General features: G+C 40.6%; 1 protein-coding gene and 2 long non-coding RNA genes across 3 annotated transcripts; 1 reads left to right on the top strand and 2 right to left on the bottom strand.

The window, feature by feature from the left end:
* Positions 1-704: 704 nt before the first annotated feature.
* On the bottom strand, positions 705-18,854 carry LOC103511420 (Y+L amino acid transporter 2). Its single transcript, XM_017444985.1, has 12 exons — positions 18,848-18,854; positions 18,458-18,542; positions 18,066-18,401; positions 14,812-14,930; positions 14,387-14,512; positions 13,516-13,615; positions 11,518-11,562; positions 10,664-10,885; positions 9,825-9,902; positions 7,041-7,209; positions 6,029-6,206; positions 705-772 (listed from the first exon to the last, which is right to left on the bottom strand). The coding sequence occupies exons 1-12, from the start codon at positions 18,852-18,854 to the stop codon at positions 705-707; spliced, it is 1,533 nt and encodes a 510-aa protein (XP_017300474.1).
* Positions 1,062-1,787, top strand: LOC113468350. The gene is made up of 3 exons (XR_003392133.1): positions 1,062-1,378; positions 1,526-1,633; positions 1,760-1,787. It is a non-coding gene; the product is annotated as an uncharacterized LOC113468350 (long non-coding RNA).
* On the bottom strand, positions 1,106-1,629 carry LOC113468351. Its single transcript, XR_003392134.1, has 2 exons — positions 1,492-1,629; positions 1,106-1,461 (listed from the first exon to the last, which is right to left on the bottom strand). It is a non-coding gene; the product is annotated as an uncharacterized LOC113468351 (long non-coding RNA).
* Positions 18,855-21,034: the final 2,180 nt, after the last annotated feature.

The raw sequence follows: 21,034 nt of genomic DNA, 5'->3' as shown, positions 1-21,034 counted from the left end.
ATGCTGAGAGCTGAAATGGGAGTGGTAAAACTCTCGTATTACGCATTCTCACAGACGTTGGAATGGTGGTCGAAAATTTTAAAAATGTCTCTGGATCGCTATCCTAGAATGTGTTATGAACAGCTGCTTTCAATGGACCAAAGAAGTTCAAACATCATGAAATACAACTGGTGTACTCTACTGAAAAACAAGTTAGTTGAACTGGAACTTGCTGACGTATGGGAAGCCCAATGTAGCGCCACGCTGGAAGGAAGAAAACAAGAAATATTAAACACATATTACTCAAAACTAATAGAAGAAGATTGTGATATTTCTCAAAAGAGAAAGTATCATCGGAGGATTACAACGTAGCCTGTATCCTAACACTGCCCCCCTATCAGAGGAGAGGCTACGGAAAACTCCTCATAGAATTCAGTAAGTTCTTTTCCAGTGCCTACTTACCTACCTACATAGATAGATGGATAGCAGATAAGGAATTTCAAGTTGGTACGTTAAGCATAACTGCTTGTCACAAATGTCATTGCCTGAGCGATTCAATAAATTTTATGAGCCTTGGGCTCGAGCCACCAATCTTCAGATACACTACTGAGTTTGGCTTACCTACCTTGTTTAAAGTAGGTATGCATTTATTTATAAGAGAGAAATTGACATTTAAAGCATTAATTTTCCGAGAGGAAATGGGCCACATATTCCTCCTTATTTCGTTATCTCGTGAAAATGTAAGGGAATAGTGCCGAGAGAAACAGTTTCTGTACAAAGTAGGTGAGAGCGTCTGAAAAAGAAAGGAAATTCATATTAGGGGTACAGGAGATAAATAATATGAAGAGTTCTGAAATATATATACTCCAAATCTGGTAGAATAGGGCTGAGGAGACCCTTTAGTCCAGCCAGGGCCGTAATTTGGGCCCTTTAGCCCAGCCAGGGCCGTAATTAGGGCCCTTTAGCCAAGCCAAGAACTAATGAATATTTTCATCCTCCCCAGGTTACGAACTGTCCAAGTTCGAAGGGAAAACCGGGTCCCCGGAGAAGCCTCTATCCGATCTTGGGCAATTGGTTTTTTTTTTTTTTTTTTTTTTTTTTGACCCATTAGATTGCTTCTTAATCCTAGAGTTAAACCGAGTTTAAACTTGCTTTGTGGATCCGATCATTAATATTTCAACTTTTTTTTAAGTTCGGGCCTACAGTTAGGTTACCATTTGTTGAATTCGTATTTCAGAGCATAGGTTATATCCTTCGCGTCAATTTCGTGAACCCACGCCCTCCTGTTTGTTTACCAGGCGAGCGTCGTGATCACAACACCACCGAGGCAGGGCTTGCTTTCGGCTGTTCAACTGGTATAACTTCTGTGTCCATACCTAGGCCAGCCACACATTATCTGGTAGACCTGACAGGTACACCTGATCAAGTTCGCCTGTCAGGTCTACCTGATATCAGTGTTTGCTCATCAGGTATCAAGTAGACCTGGTAGGCGTAGGCGAAGACCTGGTAGACCTGGTAGGCGAACCTTTTCAGCCGTACCTGTCAGGTCTCCCTGATAGTATGTGGCTGGCGCTATAGTTTGGTTTTCCGCTGATTTTGTTTTGCCTATCAGACGTTGTAGGAACGTCGATTTTTGTTTGTGACTTTTAGTTAGGTTTTGAATTTTACTCTCTCCCTGATAGTATGTGGCTGGCGCTATAGTTTGGTTTTTCGCTGATTTTGTTTTGCCTATCAGACGTTGTAGGAACGTCGATTTTTCTTGTTTGTGACTTTTAGTTAGGTTTTGAATTTTACTTTTAATTTCCCCCTTGTGCTGATTTTGTACCATTGTTCTTTGTTCTCTGTCTTTTCTTCATTTCTCTTGTGTGTGGAGAATAGTTCTATATTTTGTGATTTTTCCTATTTCTTTTATGTTGTGTACCACGGAAGGATGGGGTTTTGGGGTATCTCCCTGATAGTATGTGGCTGGCGCTATAGTTTGGTTTTTCGCTGATTTTGTTTTGCCTATCAGACGTTGTAGGAACGTCGATTTTTGTTTGTGACTTTTAGTTAGGTTTTGAGTTTTACTTTTCCCCCTTGTGCTGATTTTGTACCATTGTCCTTTGTTCTCTGTCTTTTCTTCATTTCTCTTGTGTGTGGAGAATAGTTCTATATTTTGTGATTTTCCTATTTCTTTTATGTTGTCTACCACGGAAGGATGGGGTTTTGGGGTTTATTTTAGAATAGAATATACCTTGTTTATCCTGCTGGGATAGGACTGAAAACTCCCTTTACAACGCAGTCTAAACAACGTCTTTTAACATATTATGGGGTATAAACATATTTTATAGTATAAACAGTAAACACCTTGCTTAGGTACTTTAAAAAGGTGTTTTCTGTAAAGCAAAATATTTTAGGTATTTTTCTTTTCAGTGGTATTCCGAGATTTCCGAGTAGGGTTGAGTTGTTTTGGGGCTAAGTCGAAAGTTTGGGCCTGGGTGATCTTCTTAAACCACTTCTCGTTATGTGAACTCATTATTATTTTTATTTTTCCCCTCGATCGTAAGCGCTAGTTCGTTTAAATTTCCAAGGCCTTTATACCAACCCTCAAAACATGCCCCATCTGCCCCATCCTTAGCGTGAGAATTATTTTAACTGTTGTGTAACTAATGTGTTTTCCTTTTCACATTAATAATCTGATGAATTAAATTAAATTTGAAGCTGTGAAAAAAAATTCTATTCTCTTCTTATTTTTAGCTACATTACATTTTTCTTCAGATTGATGGGAAATAGAATAGAATATACCTTGTTTATCCTGCTCGAATGAGACTAAAAAGTACCTTTACCCCAGTAGTCTAAACAAGGTCTCGTGTATTTTACGGGCATATCACGGGGAAATAATGCCCTACTTGAGAGAGAAGGGGAGGAGGTATTGGATAAGAGAGGGTACCAGGGGTAGAATAAAGGAGGGTAACCCCGACCCCAAATAAAATTAGGGAAAGTACAAAACCTGCTGCTAGCAAATGATACCGCGATCCAAGTTGCAGAATATTGGAAGAGGAGTATCTGACACGGTCATTGGTCAAAGCGGACACGGAAAGTAAAGTAAGTAGGTAAGTAAGTTTATAGAAATACGATATCTACCTTTTTTAGCTCTCAATTTTGAGGCTACTTACGGGTAAGGATGAGAAGGTAACATGCAGACAAGTAATAATCTTATCTTATATTATAAAATCAAGATCCATTCACTCGTTCATAGTTCCACACTGATCGCTCTATCTCAAGAATCACAACACCTAGAAAGCTGAAATTTGGTAGGAATATTCCTTTTATGGTCTAGGTGTGCAATAAGAAAGGATTTTGCAAAAAACTAAACCTATCCTGAGATATGATCAATTTTTGATCGCTAAAATTTCCATAAGAAATACACAGAGTATAAGAAAGGATTTTGCGAAAATCTAAACCGATCCTGAGATATGATCAATTTTTGATCGCTAAAATCTCCATAAGAAATACACCGAGTACAGAGACTGCGGGAGAGATATGTTCCGCTCTCGACCAACATTTTGAGTTTCGTTTATGTTTTTAGTTTGATAACTATGCAGCTAATAGGGAGCGCGCAGCGCGATCGTATTTTTTATTATTTTCTACAAGTTTGGCCATGCCTCGGGATGAATCCGATTAGATTAAGTGTAAAAAAAGGTGGGGAATTACAATATGTAATTTATTTTTTAAAAAACGAGAAATGTTCCGCTCTCGACCAACATTTTGAGTTTCGTTTATGTTTTTAGTTTGATAACTATGCAGCTAATAGGGAGCGCGCAGCGCCATCGTATTTTTTATTATTTTCTACAAGTTTGGCCATGCCTCGGGATGAATCCGATTAGATTAAATGTAAAAAAAGGTGGGGAATTACAATATGTAATTTATTTTTTAAAAAATAATAATCGTAAATGAGAAAAATACAAAAATAATGGTCAGCAAAAAAAGTAAAAATTATTTTTGAATAACAGATCAAAAAGCTTTATACTTCAGACCCTGTTCCCACTTGTTCGGAAAAAAATCGTGTCGTGTGTAATGAGAACACTTTCATTTAAATTGCATTGCCCACAGGACATTCGAAATAAATCCAGTGAAACTCACGACAAGTGTGAGCAGGATCTGAGGTGTAAACTTGCCCTAACACAACCACAAAAAAGTGGTTGAATCTTAAAAGTTATGTGAAATCATTTCATGTGTCTTTCATCCTTCTGATAAGCTGCACTAAGATTCATATGTTGAACACATTGAGATTTCTAATTAGCCTTGGGCTCATGGAGGCTTCCTTCGCCACGGTTCGACGGAATAGAATAGAATATACCTTGTTCATCCTGCTCGAATGAGACAAAAGTCCCTTTACCCCAGCAGTCTAAACAAGGTCTCGTTTATTTTATGGGTTTAATATTGTACAATGCTTAGTTATTACTATAGACCTTGCTTAATTTGATTTAAAGAATAGAATATATCTTGTTTCTGCTGACAGCATAGGACTAAAAAGTCCCTTTACTCTCGCAGTCAAAACAAGGTCTTATACAGGGCGTTCAATCTAAAAGTGCCCCATTGGAAATTAACCCGGTTAATCGGGTTTTTTACACCTTAAAAGTCCCCATTACACTTTTCGGGTACACTTTTCGGGTCTATTAAGCATTCATTCTTATGTAACTTTTGACGAGGAATCGATGGGTGCAATTAGAAATAACGTGTAGCCTGACAGGTACACCTGATCAAGTTCGCCTGTCAGGTCTACCTGATATCAGTGTTTGCTCATCAGGTATCAAGTAAATTATTCCATTTCTTATTTTGGTGCTATATTTAGCATGTTTGTTCTGTGTCCACGTTCGTTTTCCAGTATGTGATCCTTGTGGCTATGATTGTTCTGAGGCTTCCTGAAGTGTTGTTTCAATGAATTTTATTTCTATTTTCCTCAGGCTTCACATATTTGGACGTGATAGTACGATACGACCGGGTTGGCTCACTATTGGTCCAGATCTCACCAATTCCAATTTCAATGCAGAGACGTACACGTCTTATTTCATCAACGGATACATTAGCACAGGCTGCACAGAGAGGATTGAAGCATTGAGACCAAAATCACCACCACCCAAGAATAAAACAGCCTTGTCAACACGAGGCAGGGGTGTGCCTATACCTGTCGTACGGGGGACATTGTACAGACCTCGGGGCCGAGGTGTACTGCCTAGATGACAAGACAATACTCCTGTTACTTTCAATCCTGTAGTTTGATGTATTTTTTTACGACACTCCCGGCTGCTATATGGTGAACTTGCCTCGGTGGCGTAGTGTTCAAGACACTCGCCTGGTAAACAGGAAGGCACGGGTTTGATCCCAGCTGAGGCATGGAATTATTTTATCCCCATTTATTTGATGAATTTACCACTTACTAATGGAGTAATAAGGGTTAGGTGGTAGCGAACGCCTCTGACCTAAACCTCGCCTTTATTTTTATAAAAGCACAAGTGCGCGGCGTGAATCTTAAATCTTCTTCTTTTTCTTCGTCTTTCCCCGTGTACAGACGGGGTCGGCGTTTTTCGTCAGCCCTCAATCAGCCCTAAGATGATCGCTTTTGGGCTGACATTTGGTTTTGGCTACAAAATTTTACGAGTGGATGCCCTTCGTACTCAACCTTTGCTAATTCTTTAGCAAAGGAAATTCAGGCTGGTACGCTCACTGTTTATAGTCCCCCAGCCAGACAAAGCTGGTCTACTCCCTGTTTAACGTCCCCCAGCCAGACTGGGCGTGAATCTTAAATACCAGACATTAAAGTGGACCAGAAGTAGGTGATCGCTTTTGGGCTGACATTTGGTTTTGGCTACAAAATTTTACGAGTGGATGCCCTTCGTACTCAACCTTTGCTATTTATTTAGCAAAGGGAAATTCAGGCTGGTATACTCACTGTTTATAGTCCCCCAGCCAGACTAAGGTGGTCTACTCCCTGTTTAACGTCCCCCAGCCAGACGCTTAAAAAACGCTTTTTTTCTCTCTCTTTTTTAAATAATAATAATAAACTTACTGAAACTCCGTGTAAAGGCTTCGGGTTTGTCTCGCCACTTGACCCCTATCAAATACACCGGTACCCCAGACAGGGTGATGAGTACAGCCATGCCCACCTCCCGGGGTGCCTCGAGTATAGGTGTCACTACTAGGAATACGCAGATCAGCACGAATGAGATAGGCACCCACAGTGATACCTGAAGGGGAGAGAAACAATCAATGAAATTTACTGATGGACTGCCCCAAGTTTGGCTTGCCAAAACGACACAGCATACTTCTCGGACAAAATTGTTACACTTAAAATGAGATTGAAATGATTTAGGCCAGCCTAGTTAGCTTGGTTGACAGCGCGTCTGCCTTGCTGCCTTGTAAGCGCTAGGTCGCGGGTTAGATTCGGGGCGGATTTTATCCTGAACGGATAATGTTCGTTCTCGGAACGGCTGGCTTTCACCTATCTTGTCCTCTTTCTCACGATTTCAGGATGATAAGACCTTGGCAGTTACAGTTCTCTCTGTCAAACCTCTTGGAAAGGATAGGAGAAAGCCAGCCGTTCCGAGAACGAAAATTATTATGTCAGGATAAAATCCGCCCGGGGTGGGAATCGAACCTGCAACCTAGGGCTTACAAGGCAGACGCACTACCAACCAAGCTAACTAGGTTGGCGACGTGAGGCGAAATTGAGACTTTTCACAAATTTCGGAGCTAGGCATCGCAGCACTACTAGAGCCTCTTTTATAAATTCTGTCAAATCTATTTTCTTCTTGTTCTTCTCTCTCGGGTAATGCTGCTACTAATCGCTACTCGAAACACGGAGCTACTCAATTGTCCTTACGAGGTGAATAAACTTAGAATCCACGGGGAATCGAACCCGGGACTTCCGACGTGGGAACCACTGGTACTTACACATTGCCATGAATCCAATGCCCATGATAATGATGACTACCAGGGCAGCTATTTTGGCAAACATGAAAACATTCTGAAGCCTCTTGGAAAAAAAAAACCGTGTATGGACAAATGATACTGGCTCTTACCTTGATCGGCCTGTGCATATCAGGCTGTGTGTACCTCAGGTACAGGATCCCACACACGGATATCATAATGAACGCGGACTCGACGAAACTCGAGTACGTGATTAGCAGGAACACATCACTTGTGAACAACATGAACAGGGAGAGAATGTTGAGGAACACGAGAGACGGGGTCGGCGTGAACCGGGAAATGTTAATGTGAGACAGCATGGCCGGGAAATGACCGTAGCGCGCCCCGACGAAACACATTCTAAATGAAAGAAAAAAAAAGAAGAAGACACATACTCCGTCAACCTATTCTGTACCAAAAACATTAGATCTTGTTTAAACTACTGGAGTAAAGGTACTTTTCAGTCTCATTCTTGCAGTATGAATAGGGTATATTCTGTTCCTACCTAGATGAGGCCATAATATGTACACTGAGACCTCGCTACCATGAGGTCTTTTGTTGTAAATATTATGAATACCTACATATTATGTTAGATGTACAGATGTTTGATCATCATTGTTATTGCATGTTTCAAAGAGATGCACATACAGATTTATACTCGCTGGCCATCAATCAAACAACTTGATTGAAGGAAGATGAATAAGAGGAGGAGAAGGAGGAAGAGGATGAGAAGGAAGAAGAGGAGGAGAAGGAGGAAGAGGATGAGAAGGAAGAAGAGGAGAAGGAAGAAGAGGAGGAGAAGGAGGAAGAGGATGAGAAGGAAGAAGAGGAGAAGGAGGAAGAGGAGGAGAAGGAGGAAGAGGATGAGAAGGAAGAAGAGGAGAAGGAGGAAGAGGAGGAGAAGGAAGAAGAGGAGAAGGAGGAAGAGGAGGAGGAGGAGGAGTAGGAAGAGGAGGAGTAGGAGAAGGAGGAAGAGGAGAAGGAGGAAGAGGAGAAGGAGGAAGAGGAGAAGGAGGACGAAGAGGAGGAGAAGGAGGAAGAGGAGGAGAAGGAGGAAGAGGAGAAGGAGGAAGAGGAGGAGAAGGACGAAGAGGAGGAAGAGAAGGAGAACGAGGAAGAGGAGGAAGAAGAAAAGAAGAGTTAGGAAGAGGAGGAGGAGAAGAAGAGGAGAGGGGATGCCGAGAGAAACAGTTTCTGTACAAAGTAGGTGAGAGCGTCTGAAAAAGAAAGGAAATTCATATTAGGGGTACAGGAGATAAATAATGTGAAGAGTTCTGAAATATAAACTCCAAATCTGGTAGAATAGGGCTGAGCAGACCCTTTACCCCAGCCAGGGCCATAATTTGGGCCCTTTAGCCCAGCCAGGGCCGTAATTAGGGCCCTTTAGCCAAGCCAAGAACCTATATTTAGGTAGCTGTACAGTGAACTTTTTCAACCTCAGTGGTGCAGTGGTCAACGCGTGAGACTTTGGATCTAGAGGTTGGTGGTTCGAGTCCAAGTCAAGTCATTTATTTTATCTAGGTGTAATAATTGAGGGACCGATATAAATATATGTATTTGTGACAAGCATGATTAGCACAGATAATTTTTTTTAGTTTTTTTCCAAGTCGGTATATTTAGTACAAAGTATACAGTGAACTTAAACTCTCAAAAAAAAAAAAAAAATAATAATAATAAAAAAAAAAATAATAATAATAATAATAATAATAATAATAATAATAAATAAAATAATAATAATTCTTCTTCTTCTTTTTCTTCGCCTTTTCCCGTGTACAGACGGGGTCGGCGTTTTTCGTCAGCCCTCAATCAGCCCTAAGATGATCGCTTTTGGGCTGACATTTGGTTTTGGCTACAAAATTTTACGAGTGGATGCCCTTCGTACTCAACCTTTGCTATTTATTTAGCAAAGGGAAATTCAGGCTGGTATACTCACTGTTTATAGTCCCCCAGCCAGACTAAGGTGGTCTACTCCCTGTTTAACGTCCCCCAGCCAGACGCTTAAAAAACGCTTTTTTTTAATAATAATAATAATAATAATAATAATAATAATAATAAAATAATAATAAACTTACTGAAACTCCGTGTAAAGGCTTCGGGTTTGTCTCGCCACTTGACCCCTATCAAATACACCGGTACCCCAGACAGGGTGATGAGTACAGCCATGCCCACCTCCCGGGGTGCCTCGAGTATAGGTGTCACTACTAGGAATACGCAGATCAGCACGAATGAGATAGGCACCCACAGTGATACCTGAAGGGGAGAGAAACAATCAATGAAATTTACTGATGGACTGCCCCAAGTTTGGCTTGCCAAAACGACACAGCATACTTCTCGGACAAAATTGTTACACTTAAAATGAGATTGAAATGATTTAGGCCAGCCTAGTTAGCTTGGTTGACAGCGCGTCTGCCTTGCTGCCTTGTAAGCGCTAGGTCGCGGGTTAGATTCGGGGCGGATTTTATCCTGAACGGATAATGTTCGTTCTCGGAACGGCTGGCTTTCACCTATCTTGTCCTCTTTCTCACGATTTCAGGATGATAAGACCTTGGCAGTTACAGTTCTCTCTGTCAAACCTCTTGGAAAAAAAAAACCGTGTATGGACAAATGATACTGGCTCTTACCTTGATCGGCCTGTGCATATCAGGCTGTGTGTACCTCAGGTACAGGATCCCACACACGGATATCATAATGAACGCGGACTCGACGAAACTCGAGTACGTGATTAGCAGGAACACATCACTTGTGAACAACATGAACAGGGAGAGAATGTTGAGGAACACGAGAGACGGGGTCGGGGTGAACCGGGAAAGGTTAATGTGAGACAGCATGACCGGGAAATGATCGTAGCGCGCCCCGACGAAACACATTTTGGAAATAGAAGGAACACGAGAGACGGGGTCGGCGTGAACCGGGAAATGTTAATGTGAGACAGCATGGCCGGGAAATGACCGTAGCGCGCGCCGACGAAACACATTCTGAAAATAGAAGAAGATAAAACAATAACAGGGAGAGAATGTTGAGGAACACGAGAGACGGGGTCGGGGTGAACCGGGAAAGGTTAATGTGAGACAGCATGACCGGGAAATGATCGTAGCGCGCCCCGACGAAACACATTTTGGAAATAGAAGATAAAATAATAATAGGGAGAGAATAAACCGGGAAATGTTAATGTGAGACAGCATGGCCGGGAATTGACCGTAGCGCGCGTCGACGAAACACATTCTGGAAATGGAAGATAAAATAATAGGGAGAGTGAACCGGGAAATGTTAATGAGAGACAGCATGGCCGGGAAATGACTGTAGCGCGCGTCGACGAAACACATTCTAAATGAAAGAAAAAAAGACAGCATGGCCGGGAAATGACTGTAGCGCGCGTCGACGAAACACATTCTAAATGAAAGAAAAAAAGAAGAAGAAGAAGAAGAAGAAGACACATACTCCGTCAACCTATTCTGTACCAAAAACATAAGATCTTGTTTAAACTGCTGGAGTAAAGATACTTTCCAGTCTCATTCTTGCCGTATGAATAGGGTATATTCTGTTCTTACCTAGATGAGGCCATAATATGTACACTGAGACCTCGCTACCATGAGGTCTTTTGTTGTATGTATTATGAATACCTACATATTATGTTGTTAAACCCATAAAATACACGAGACCTTGTTTAGACTGCTGGAATAAAGGGCCTTTTCAGTCTCATTTTGGCAGGATAAACAGGGTATATTTCTATTCTTACCTAGATGAGGTCATAATATGTACACTGAGGCCTCCCAGCGCAGACAGCGCTACCATGAACGGCATAGTCCACGCGAACACCCCCATCACTTGGTTGGCAAATGTGACAGCAATAGCGTCTGACATGAGGGCAGGGGGAACAACGGCAAAATAAGCTACATTAGCCAGGGTGTAGATGAAGGTCACTATGGGAAGAGAGATGTAGATGGCCCGAGGTAGATTGCTGGAAAACATGGAGAAATTGAAATTAATAAAGGAATGTGTTTGAAATAAAATGGCTAGGAGACGTTAAACATTATTTGATGGCAAATAAACAACGTTGGCCAAGGTGTAGATGGGGCAAGGTAAGTTACTGAAAAATAGGGGGGGAAAAATAGACAAATTCAAATTAATAAAGGAATATGTTTGCACTAAAATGGCTAGGGGGCTGACAAATGTGACGGCAATAGCGTCTGACATGAGGGCAGGGGGAATTACGGCAAAGTAAGCTACATTAGCCAGGGTGTAGATGAAGGTCACTATGGGAAGAGATATGTAGATGTTCCAAGGTAGATTGCTGAAGAAAAAAAGGGACATTCAAATTAATAAAGGAATGAGGTAATTTTTATACATATTTTTATCAACCAAAACATAAATAGGTCAAGCGAAAAATGAAAACATAGTATCTATCGTTTCACTATCATAATATTATTTGACGTGGTATCTCGTTTCCAGAAGAAATACATGGGTGTCAAGGAAATTTTTTTTCAAACATGTTCAAATTATACAGGCCTATGATATATTATAAATAAATGGATTGAAGCATAAGCTTTTGTTTCATTGCTACGAAAAATACTGGATAATCGGGTTACTTACACATACGGATTCTTCAGTTCCTCAGTCATGAAATTCAGGTAGTTCCTGAAACAACAAATGAAAAATCTTACATTATAAGCTTACAGAAATCCAAGTTAGGGGCAATAGCATGTTGAAGTTAAGCAATGTTGTTCGTGTTGGTATACGGACGGGTGAACATCTTAGGACAAGAGTAAAATAATAACGATAAAAAAAACGAGGCATTTTATCAACCCAAACATAAATAGGTCAATACAATACAATTTTTTTCTCTCTTTTTTTTTTTAAATCTAAGCAAGGGCACGCGATTGTGAAATCAACTTTGCTGTATGGAGCCGAGATCTGGGCCTCTCGTTATGGTGAAACAATTGAAAAATGCCAAACGCTCTTTTTAAAATCACTTTATTGTTTACCAAAATGTACGCAGTCCAACATGCTGAGAGCTGAAATGGGAGTGGTAAAACTCTCGTATTACGCATTCTCACAGACGTTGGAATGGTGGTCGAAAATTTTAAAAATGTCTCTGGATCGCTATCCTAGAATGTGTTATGAACAGCTGCTTTCAATGGACCAAAGAAGTTCAAACATCATGAAATACAACTGGTGTACTCTACTGAAAAACAAGTTAGTTGAACTGGAACTTGCTGACGTATGGGAAGCCCAATGTAGCGCCACGCTGGAAGGAAGAAAACAAGAAATATTAAACACATATTACTCAAAACTAATAGAAGAAGATTGGACCTCACTCACACACTCATCCTACAATATACTGTTCAAGGAAATCAAAGTAAAACCGGAAAATGTATCACCAGACCGAAGCTTTGTCTCACCATACCTACTGGAACAGGCGCCAATTGAAAGAAGCCGAGTAGCAGCACAACTTCGCCTCTGTGGGAGAAACGTGAAAATCTACATCAACAGGATGACCTACGGCTGGAATCAGGAGGAAATCTGCACTACTTGTAATCAGCGGAAACCTGAGGATATTCAGCACTTCCTGGTGGATTGTCCACAATACTCGTCACTGAGATCAAGGTACCTACGAGATATATTGGATTCAAGCAACAGCGTCAAAATGGTGTTGGATATCAAATCCAAGGATCATTTAAATAATTTATATTATTATGTACAGGGTACGTTGAAATTAAGAGCCTTTCTGCTCAATGAGTGAAAGAGAGAGAGAGAGAGAGAGAGAGAGAGAGATAAAGAAAGGTAAAGAAACATAGAAAACAGATATTTAGAAGGAGAAACGAATATTGTATAGTAATTTTCGTATCTATGCTTTTTCTTTAAATAAAAAAGGTCTTACATTGATGTTTTTATTAGGTATCTACTTTTTAAGATCATGGGAGTACATTCAGGGGAGGAAAACGAGGAGATATTATAAATGTATATAGTAACAGTTTATTTATGAATAAAGAGAGCATTTACATAATTTAGATGTAGATAGGTATCTTTTTAGAGAAAGAGAGAGAGAGAGGGTTTTATTATTATTGCTTGTAAAGAGAACCTACTACCTATAAGTATTTTCTTTATACCAATGTTTGTTTATTTTTGCATTTTGCCAACCACATTGTAAAATCTTTCTGATAAATACAATTATTTTATTATTCTATTCTATTCTAAGCAAGGGTCTATTGTAATTTATTTTTGAAAATATTGTACCAAATACATGAGACCTTGCTTAGACTGCGGGAGTAAAGGGACTTTTCAGTCTCATTCTGGCAGTATAAGCAGGGTATATTCTATTCTATTCCATTTTAGCGAAAGTTTACAGTCGTTGTGTCCCATAGGTATGTATCACATAAATTGTTAATTACATAAGACCTTGTTTAGGGGGTAAAGGGACTTACTTTCCAGTCTTATTCCAGCAGAATAAAACAAGGTAGGTATATTCGTCCTCTATAGTTCTATACCTCAATTACCTCATTTTCACTGCTGGGATGAGACTGAGAAGTCCTTTAATTCCCGCAGTCTATTCTAGTTTGTTCGGGGTGGTTCATTTGAGTACCAACCTACCATCCTGAATAGGAGAATATTCCCGCGTAGAAGCTGACCGCTATTTTACCCACGTTGGTCTCGGTGTTTTTCCACGGGTCTTCGAACTGAGGGGAACCATCTGAAATTGAGATTGAGATTGATTTTTTTTTTTTTCCAAGAGGTTTGACAGAGGTAACTGTAACTGCTAAGGTCTTATCGTCCCGAAATCGAAGAGAGAAGGAAGACAGGACAGGAGAAAGCCAGCCGTTCCGAGAACGAAAATTATTATGTCAGGATAAAATCCGCCCGGGGTGGGAATCGAACCTGCAACCTAGCGCTTACAAGGCAGACGCACTACCAACCAAGCTAACTAGGCTGGCGACGTGAGGCGAAATTGAGACTTTTCACAAATTTCGTAGCTAGGCATCGCAGCACTACTAAGAGCCTCTTTTATAAATTCTGTCAAATCTATTTTCTTCTTGTTCTTCTCTCTCGGGTATTGTCGCTACTAATCGCTATTCGAAACAATAATAATAATAATAGACTCTTGAGTGGAAGGTAACCACTAGGTGAGGTTAACGCCGGAGGCGTTCTCTACCACCTAACCCTTAGAGCTCCATTACGTGGAAGGTAACCACTAGGCGAGGTTAACGCCTTAGGCGTTCTCTACCACCTAACCCCGAGAGCTCCATTATTATGTGGTCAAAATCTCAAATAAATGAGGATAAAATTCCATGCCTCGGCTGGGATCGAACCCACGCCCTTCTGTTTATCAGGCGAGCGTCTTGACCACTACGCTACCGAGGCAGGATAACACGGAGCTACTCAATTGTCCTTACGAGGTGAATAAACTTTGAATCTACGGGGAATTGAATACGGGACCTCCGGTGTGGGAACCACTGGTACTTACACATTGCCATGAATCCAATACCCATGATAATGATGACTACCAGGGCAGCTATTTTGGCAAACATGAACACATTCTGAAGGCGAGTTGTGGCTCTTACGTTGTAACAGTTGATGAATGTTAGTAAACCTGGAAACCGACACACACAAAAATCTCATCAAGTGCCAATAACAGAGGGTCTAAATAGCTATCTAGTAACATAAAGCATAAATAGTAGACCTATTTGAAAAAGGGGTTTAATTGTGTTAACACCTTCGCTGTTGGCTGCCACGTGTATCTCCAGCGAAACATCATGTTTTGATGCCTGTCACAAATGTCGTTAAATTTTATGACTTGATTGGACTCGAACCACCAACCTCCAGGTAAAGAGTAAAGAGTCCACTGTGCTAATCACTACAAAACTGAGCTTGCCACCTACACCTACTTACAGATGACAGAAGCTGCTATCAGTCGTATAGCGACATCTGGCGGGGGGTTTTCACAATGGAAGAACGGTTTCACCACGTAGTTGGCGAATGTGAGACCCATAATGGCGTTGGTGGTTGGCCTGAAAACAATACACAAACATTATAAAGCATACCTATGTAGGGACCTGTAAATAATATATAATTACAAAGCATATGTAGGGGACTGAAAATAATATACAGAGATTATAAAGCATTTGTGAGGGCCTGAAAATAATATCCAGAGATTAAAAAGCGTATGTAGGGGCAAGGCATTCATTTGTTATGTCTTTTTTCATAACATGACCTTGAAAATAATAATGACTGATAAATGGCATTACTGAATTATAAATGGCCCACTTTAGTATACCGTACATACCAACATAATTACAAAGCATATGTAGGGGACTGAAAATAATATACAGAGATTATAAAGCATTTGTGAGGGCCTGAAAATAATATCCAGAGATTACAAAGCGTATGTAGGGGCAAGGCATTCATTTGTTATGCCTTTTTTCATAACCTAACCTTGAAAATAATAATGACTTATAAATGGCATTACTGAATTATAAATGGCCCACTTTAGTATACCGTACATACCAACAATTGTCTTATTCTTCTTCTTCTTCTTCTTCTTCTTCTTCTTCTTCTTCTTCTCCTTCTTCTTCTCCTTCTTCTTCTTCTTGTTCTTCTTCTTCTTCTTCTTCTTCTTCTCCTGCTTCTTCTTCTTCTTCTCCTGCTTCTTCTTCTTCCTCGTGTCCTTCCTTAATTTTTAATCTTATAAATGACCTTCCTAAATTATAATGGCCTATGTAAAAATATACCTTAGATACCAACAATTATTTGTTTGTTTTTACTTTTTGTTTCTCTCTCATAAGTTGTTTAGCTTCAGATCGTTTACAATAATAATTCATAAAAATTTAAATTGCTCGATCATCGGTATATTATTGCATGGACCTTGAAAATAATAATGACTGATAAATGGCATTACTGAATTATAAATGGCCCACTTTAGTATACCGTACATACCAACAATTGTTTTATTCTTCTTCTTCTTCTTCTTCTTCTTCTTCTTCTTCTTCTTCTTCTTCTTCTGCTTCTTCTTCTTCTTCTCCTGCTTCTTCTTCCTTCTTCTTCTTCTTCTTCTTCTTCTTCTTCTTCTTCTTCTTCTTCTTCTTCTTCTTCTTCTTCTTCTTCTTTTGCTTCTTCTTCTTCTTCCTCGTGTTCTTCCTTAATTTTTAATCTTATAAATGACCTTCCTAAATTACAATGGCCTATGTAAAAATATACCTTAGATACCAACAATTATTTGTCTGTTTTTACTTTTTGTTTCTCTCTCATAGGTTGTTTAGCTTCAGATCGTTTACAATAATAATTCATAAAATTTTAAATTGCTCGATCATCGGTATATTATTGCATGTACAGATGTTTGATCATCATTGTTATTGCATGTTTCAAAGAGATGCACATACAGATTTATACTCGCTGGCCATCAATCAAACAATTTGATTGAAGGAAGATGAATAAGAGGAGGAGAAGGAGGAAGAGGAGGAGAAGGAAGAAGAGGAGGAGGAGGAAGAGGAGGAGGGGGAGAAGGAGGAAGAGGAGGAGAAGGACGAAGAGGAGGAGTAGGAGGAAGAGGAGAAGGAGGAGGAGTAGGAGAAGGAGGAAGAGGAGGAGAAGGAGTACGAGGAGAAGGAGAAGGAGGAAGAGGAGAAGGAGGAAGAGGAGGAGAAGGAGGAAGAGAAGGAGAACGAGGAGGAGGAGGAAGAAGAAAAGAAGAGTTAGGAAGAGGAGGAGAAGAAGAGGAGAGGGGAAGGAGGAGGAAAAAAATGTAAACAAAATCAAAACGTGAGTGCTGCTATAAAGTGTGGGCGATTTTAAATTATACGCTATTTTTATTATTATTATCCCCCCCCCCAATAAAACACATTCCGCATTCAGTCAGTGTTTATTTGATGAATTGAAGTAAATATTTACGTACACAACAACAAACACACAGTTCTCACGTGTAAACTATTAAACATACTTGTCTGTATAAGTGGTACATACATATCATAAAATTACTCGTGTGAGACCGTGTGTGGGGAACGACATTTGTGACGAGCGTTGAAGTATGCTTTTTATTTTCTAATTTTATATTAAGCACTCTAACTAGGTAGCCAAAGGTCAGCCCAAACCAATCACCCTAGTTAGGGCTGATTGAGAGGCTGATGAAAAACGCCGACCCCGTTTGTACACACGGGAAAAGGCGAAGAAAAAGAAGAAGCGCCCTAACTAAGGTACGTTTTATGCATGTCGTTCGCACCGTCAAGTATGCTTAAGGGTAGAAACACACTACCACACATCACGTCACGTCACGTGAAGTCAGAAAGCTGTAGTTCAAAGTTTTCCTTTTGTAGGTAATTCCGTTCAGGAGAGCCACACTACTATCACGTGACGTGATGGTAGTGTGTTTCTACCTTGTTCAGTGTTTTCCCATAATTTCATTATTTCGTTCAAGACAGCCACACTGCTATCACGTCACGTGACATACAGATTTATACTCGCTGGCCATCAATCAAACAATTTGATTGAAGGAAGATGAATAAGAGGAGGAGAAGGAGGAAGAGGAGGAGGAAGAGGGGGAGAAGGAGGAAGAGGAGGAGGAAGAGGGGGAGAAGGAGGAAGAGGAGGAGAAGGAGGAAGAGGAGAAGGAGGAAGAGGAGGAAGAGAAGGAGAACGAGGAGGAGGAGGAAGAAGAAAAGAAGAGTTGGGAAGAGGAGGAGGAGAAGAAGAGGAGAGAAGGAGGAGGAAAAAAATGTAAACAAAATCAAAACTTAAGTGCTGCTATAAAGTGTGGGCGATTTTAAATTATACGCTATTTTTATTATTATTCCCCCCCCCCCCCCAAGTGTGGGGGTATTTTTATATATATCATTTTTTTTTTTTTTCACCCCCCCCCCCCCCCCAATAAAACACATTCAGCATTCAGTCAGTGTTTATTTGATGAATTGAAGTAAATATTTACGTACACAACAACAAACACACAGTCCTCACGTGTAAACAATTGAACATACTTGTCTGTATAAGTGGTACATACATATCATAAAATTACTCCAGCAGTAGGCTACTACTATTATTGTGGTCAAATTCTCAAATTATTTTGTTCCATACCTCCGCTGGGATTGAACCCACGCCCTACTGTTTACCAGGCGAGCGCCTTGACCACTACACCACCGAGGCAGGTACGTACTTACACAAAAATAAGCATGGCATCCCACAGATACAGGAAGGCGGGCAGCGGACCAAATGCTTCGAACAGATAGGCGTAGTCCCCCCCGGATTTGGGTATGGAAGTGCCCAGCTCTGCATAGCACAGGGCCCCAATCATGGACATGACCCCGCACAGAACCCATACTGTTAGAGAGAGACCCACAGAACCCGCAGGAATAACAACACCCGCCGGAGATATGAAGATACCTGTGAAGAACATGGAATGTAATGATAAGATATGGTAGAGTACACAAATCATGGACATGACCCCGCACAATACCCATACTGTGAGCGACAGACCCACAGACCTATGAAGATACCTGTGAAGAACATGGAATATAATGACAAGATATGGTAGAGTACACAAATCATGGACATGACCCCGCACAATACCCATACTGTGAGCGACAGACCCACAGACCCCGCAGGAATAACAACACCCGTCGGAGATATGAAGATGCCTGTGAATACAAAACATGGAATATCAAGGTATGGAAAGGAAATAATAGCCAGCTTTGATTGGTAGCGCGTCTGCCTTGTAAGCGGGTAGGCCGCGGGTTCGATTTCAACCCGGGGCGGATTTTATGGTCAATGGGTAATATTCGTTTTACGAACGGCTGGTTTTCTCCTATTCTTTCTTTCCTCTTCGATTTCGGGGCAATAAAACCTCGGCAGTCACAGTTCCCTCTATCAAACCTCTTCGAAGCGAACTAGGATAGCATGTCTGAAGGTAGTAACACACTACTATCACGTCACGTGAGCTCACATGACATGATGGAAGAAGCACCCTAACTAGGTACGTTTTATGCATGTCGTTCGCACCGTCAAGTATGCTTAAGGGTAGAAACACACTACCACCACGTCATGTCACGTGAAGTCATGGGGAGTCAGAAAGCTGTAGTTCAAAGTTTTCCTATTGTAGGTATAGGTAATTTCGTTCGGGACAGCCACACTACTATCACGTGACGTGATGGTAGTGTGTTTCTACCTTGTTAAGTGTTTTCCCATAATTTCGTTATTTCGTTCAGGACAGCCACACTACTATCACGTGACGTGATGGTAGTGTGTTTCTACCTTGTGAAGTGTTTTCCCATAATTTCGTTATTTCGTTCAAGACAGCCACACTGCTATCCTGTTAGAGAGAGACCCACAGAACCCGCAGGAATAACAACACCCGCCGGAGATATGAAGATACCTGTGAAGAACATGGAATATAATGATAAGATATGGTAGAGACGTCACGTCACGTCACGTCTTTCTACCTTAACACAATTGAAATTCCTTTACTTACCGATCAAATCAAAGCCTGTAGCATCCTCAGCGGATTTCCAAATTGTAAACAGAAGTATCAGGTGATTTTAGCACGAAATGTAAACAAGCCCGGTCAACGCTTCACAACGGAACACACAATCATCTCGCAACGCGTCCGAAAACATACTGAGTAGAGTATCAGGTGATTTTAGCACGAAATGTAAACAAGCCCGGTCAACGCTTCACAACGGAACACACAATCATCTCGCAACGCGTCCGAAATCATACTGAGTAGTGAGTAATCTGAGAGTTACTGAGCTCCGAGTCGAACTGAACTCGGGAACATTGATAGCTATAGGACGCAAACCCGGCTCTCTCTCGGGGTACTTTGGAATCTGTAAATAAAACAATCATGATTTATAAACATGGAGCACTGAGTACTCGCAAACCCGGCACTCTATCGGGGTACTTTGGAATCTGTAAATAGTAATATTTGTGCTTAATTTATTTTTAAAATTTAACATAACAACAACAAAATAAAATAAAACATTCATTTTTAATTTAAGTATAAACATGGAACATTGAGCATTGAGCTCTCTTGGTATTACGTGTGTACACATTACACATGGCACGTAAATTCCACTGAACATAAATTCCATATGTTTTGTACTCTGGAGAACTGCGTATCTGTACAGGGTGAATGATGTACCGGATACCGGCAAGGAAAAGTTGGTATACCTACATCAGCCTGGCTTGAACTCAACTAGCCGTCACCCTTGCAACCCTATTTATCAAAATCTGAAATGAAGATACCTGTGAAGAACATGGAATATAATGACAAGATATGGTAGAGTACACAAATCATGGACATGACCCCGCACAATACCCATAATGTGAGCGACAAACCCACACACCCCGCAGGAATAACAACACCCGTCGGAGATATGAAGATGCCTGTGAATACAAAACATGGAATATTAAGGTATGGAAAGGAAATAAAACATTCATTTTTAATTTAAGTATAAACATGGAACATTGAGCATTGAGCTCTCTTGGTATTACGTGTGTACACATTACACATGGCCCGTGAATTCCACTGAACATAAATTCCATATGTTTCGTACTCTGGAGAACTGCGTATCTGTACAGGGTGAATGATGTACCGGATACCGGCAAGAAAAAGTTGGTATACCTACATCAGCCTGGCTTGAACTCAACTAGCCGTCACCCTTGCAACCCTATTTATCAAAATCTGACGACTATCATTATCAAATACGTCTAGTGATCGTCACAAAGTTAAGAATGGACCGTCAGTAGTGGATAAATATAAAAAATAAAAGGAGCAGAAAAGAAGACAAGAAAATAGGATGGAAAGAGAACAAGAAGAAGATGAAGAAGAAAGAGAAAGATAAAAAGAGTTACTTATAAGAAGAAAAACAAAGGGAAGAGACTTACATAGGTAGAAAAATAAGTAAGTAAAAGATGGGAGGGAAAAAGAAGAAGAAAGGGAAAAAGAAGAAGAAATGTGAGACTGAGATCAAGATGGAAAGATAAAAAGCAACGAGAAAAAAAAAGAAGAGAACAAGAACAAGATGGGAAAGATGGCAATAAATTTAGAAACACAATGTTATATGTAATTCTAACTCCACGTGCACGACAAAACAAGCTGGGTCCGTCCCTCCGGGAATTTTTTAGCCCGTAG

This window comes from Diaphorina citri, unplaced genomic scaffold (genome assembly GCF_000475195.1).
Source record: "Diaphorina citri unplaced genomic scaffold, Diaci psyllid genome assembly version 1.1 scaffold713, whole genome shotgun sequence".
In the NCBI taxonomy this organism is placed as follows: domain Eukaryota; kingdom Metazoa; phylum Arthropoda; class Insecta; order Hemiptera; family Psyllidae; genus Diaphorina; species Diaphorina citri.
The sequence above is the reverse complement of the archived record's forward strand: the minus strand, read 5'-3'. Positions and strand labels throughout refer to the sequence as shown.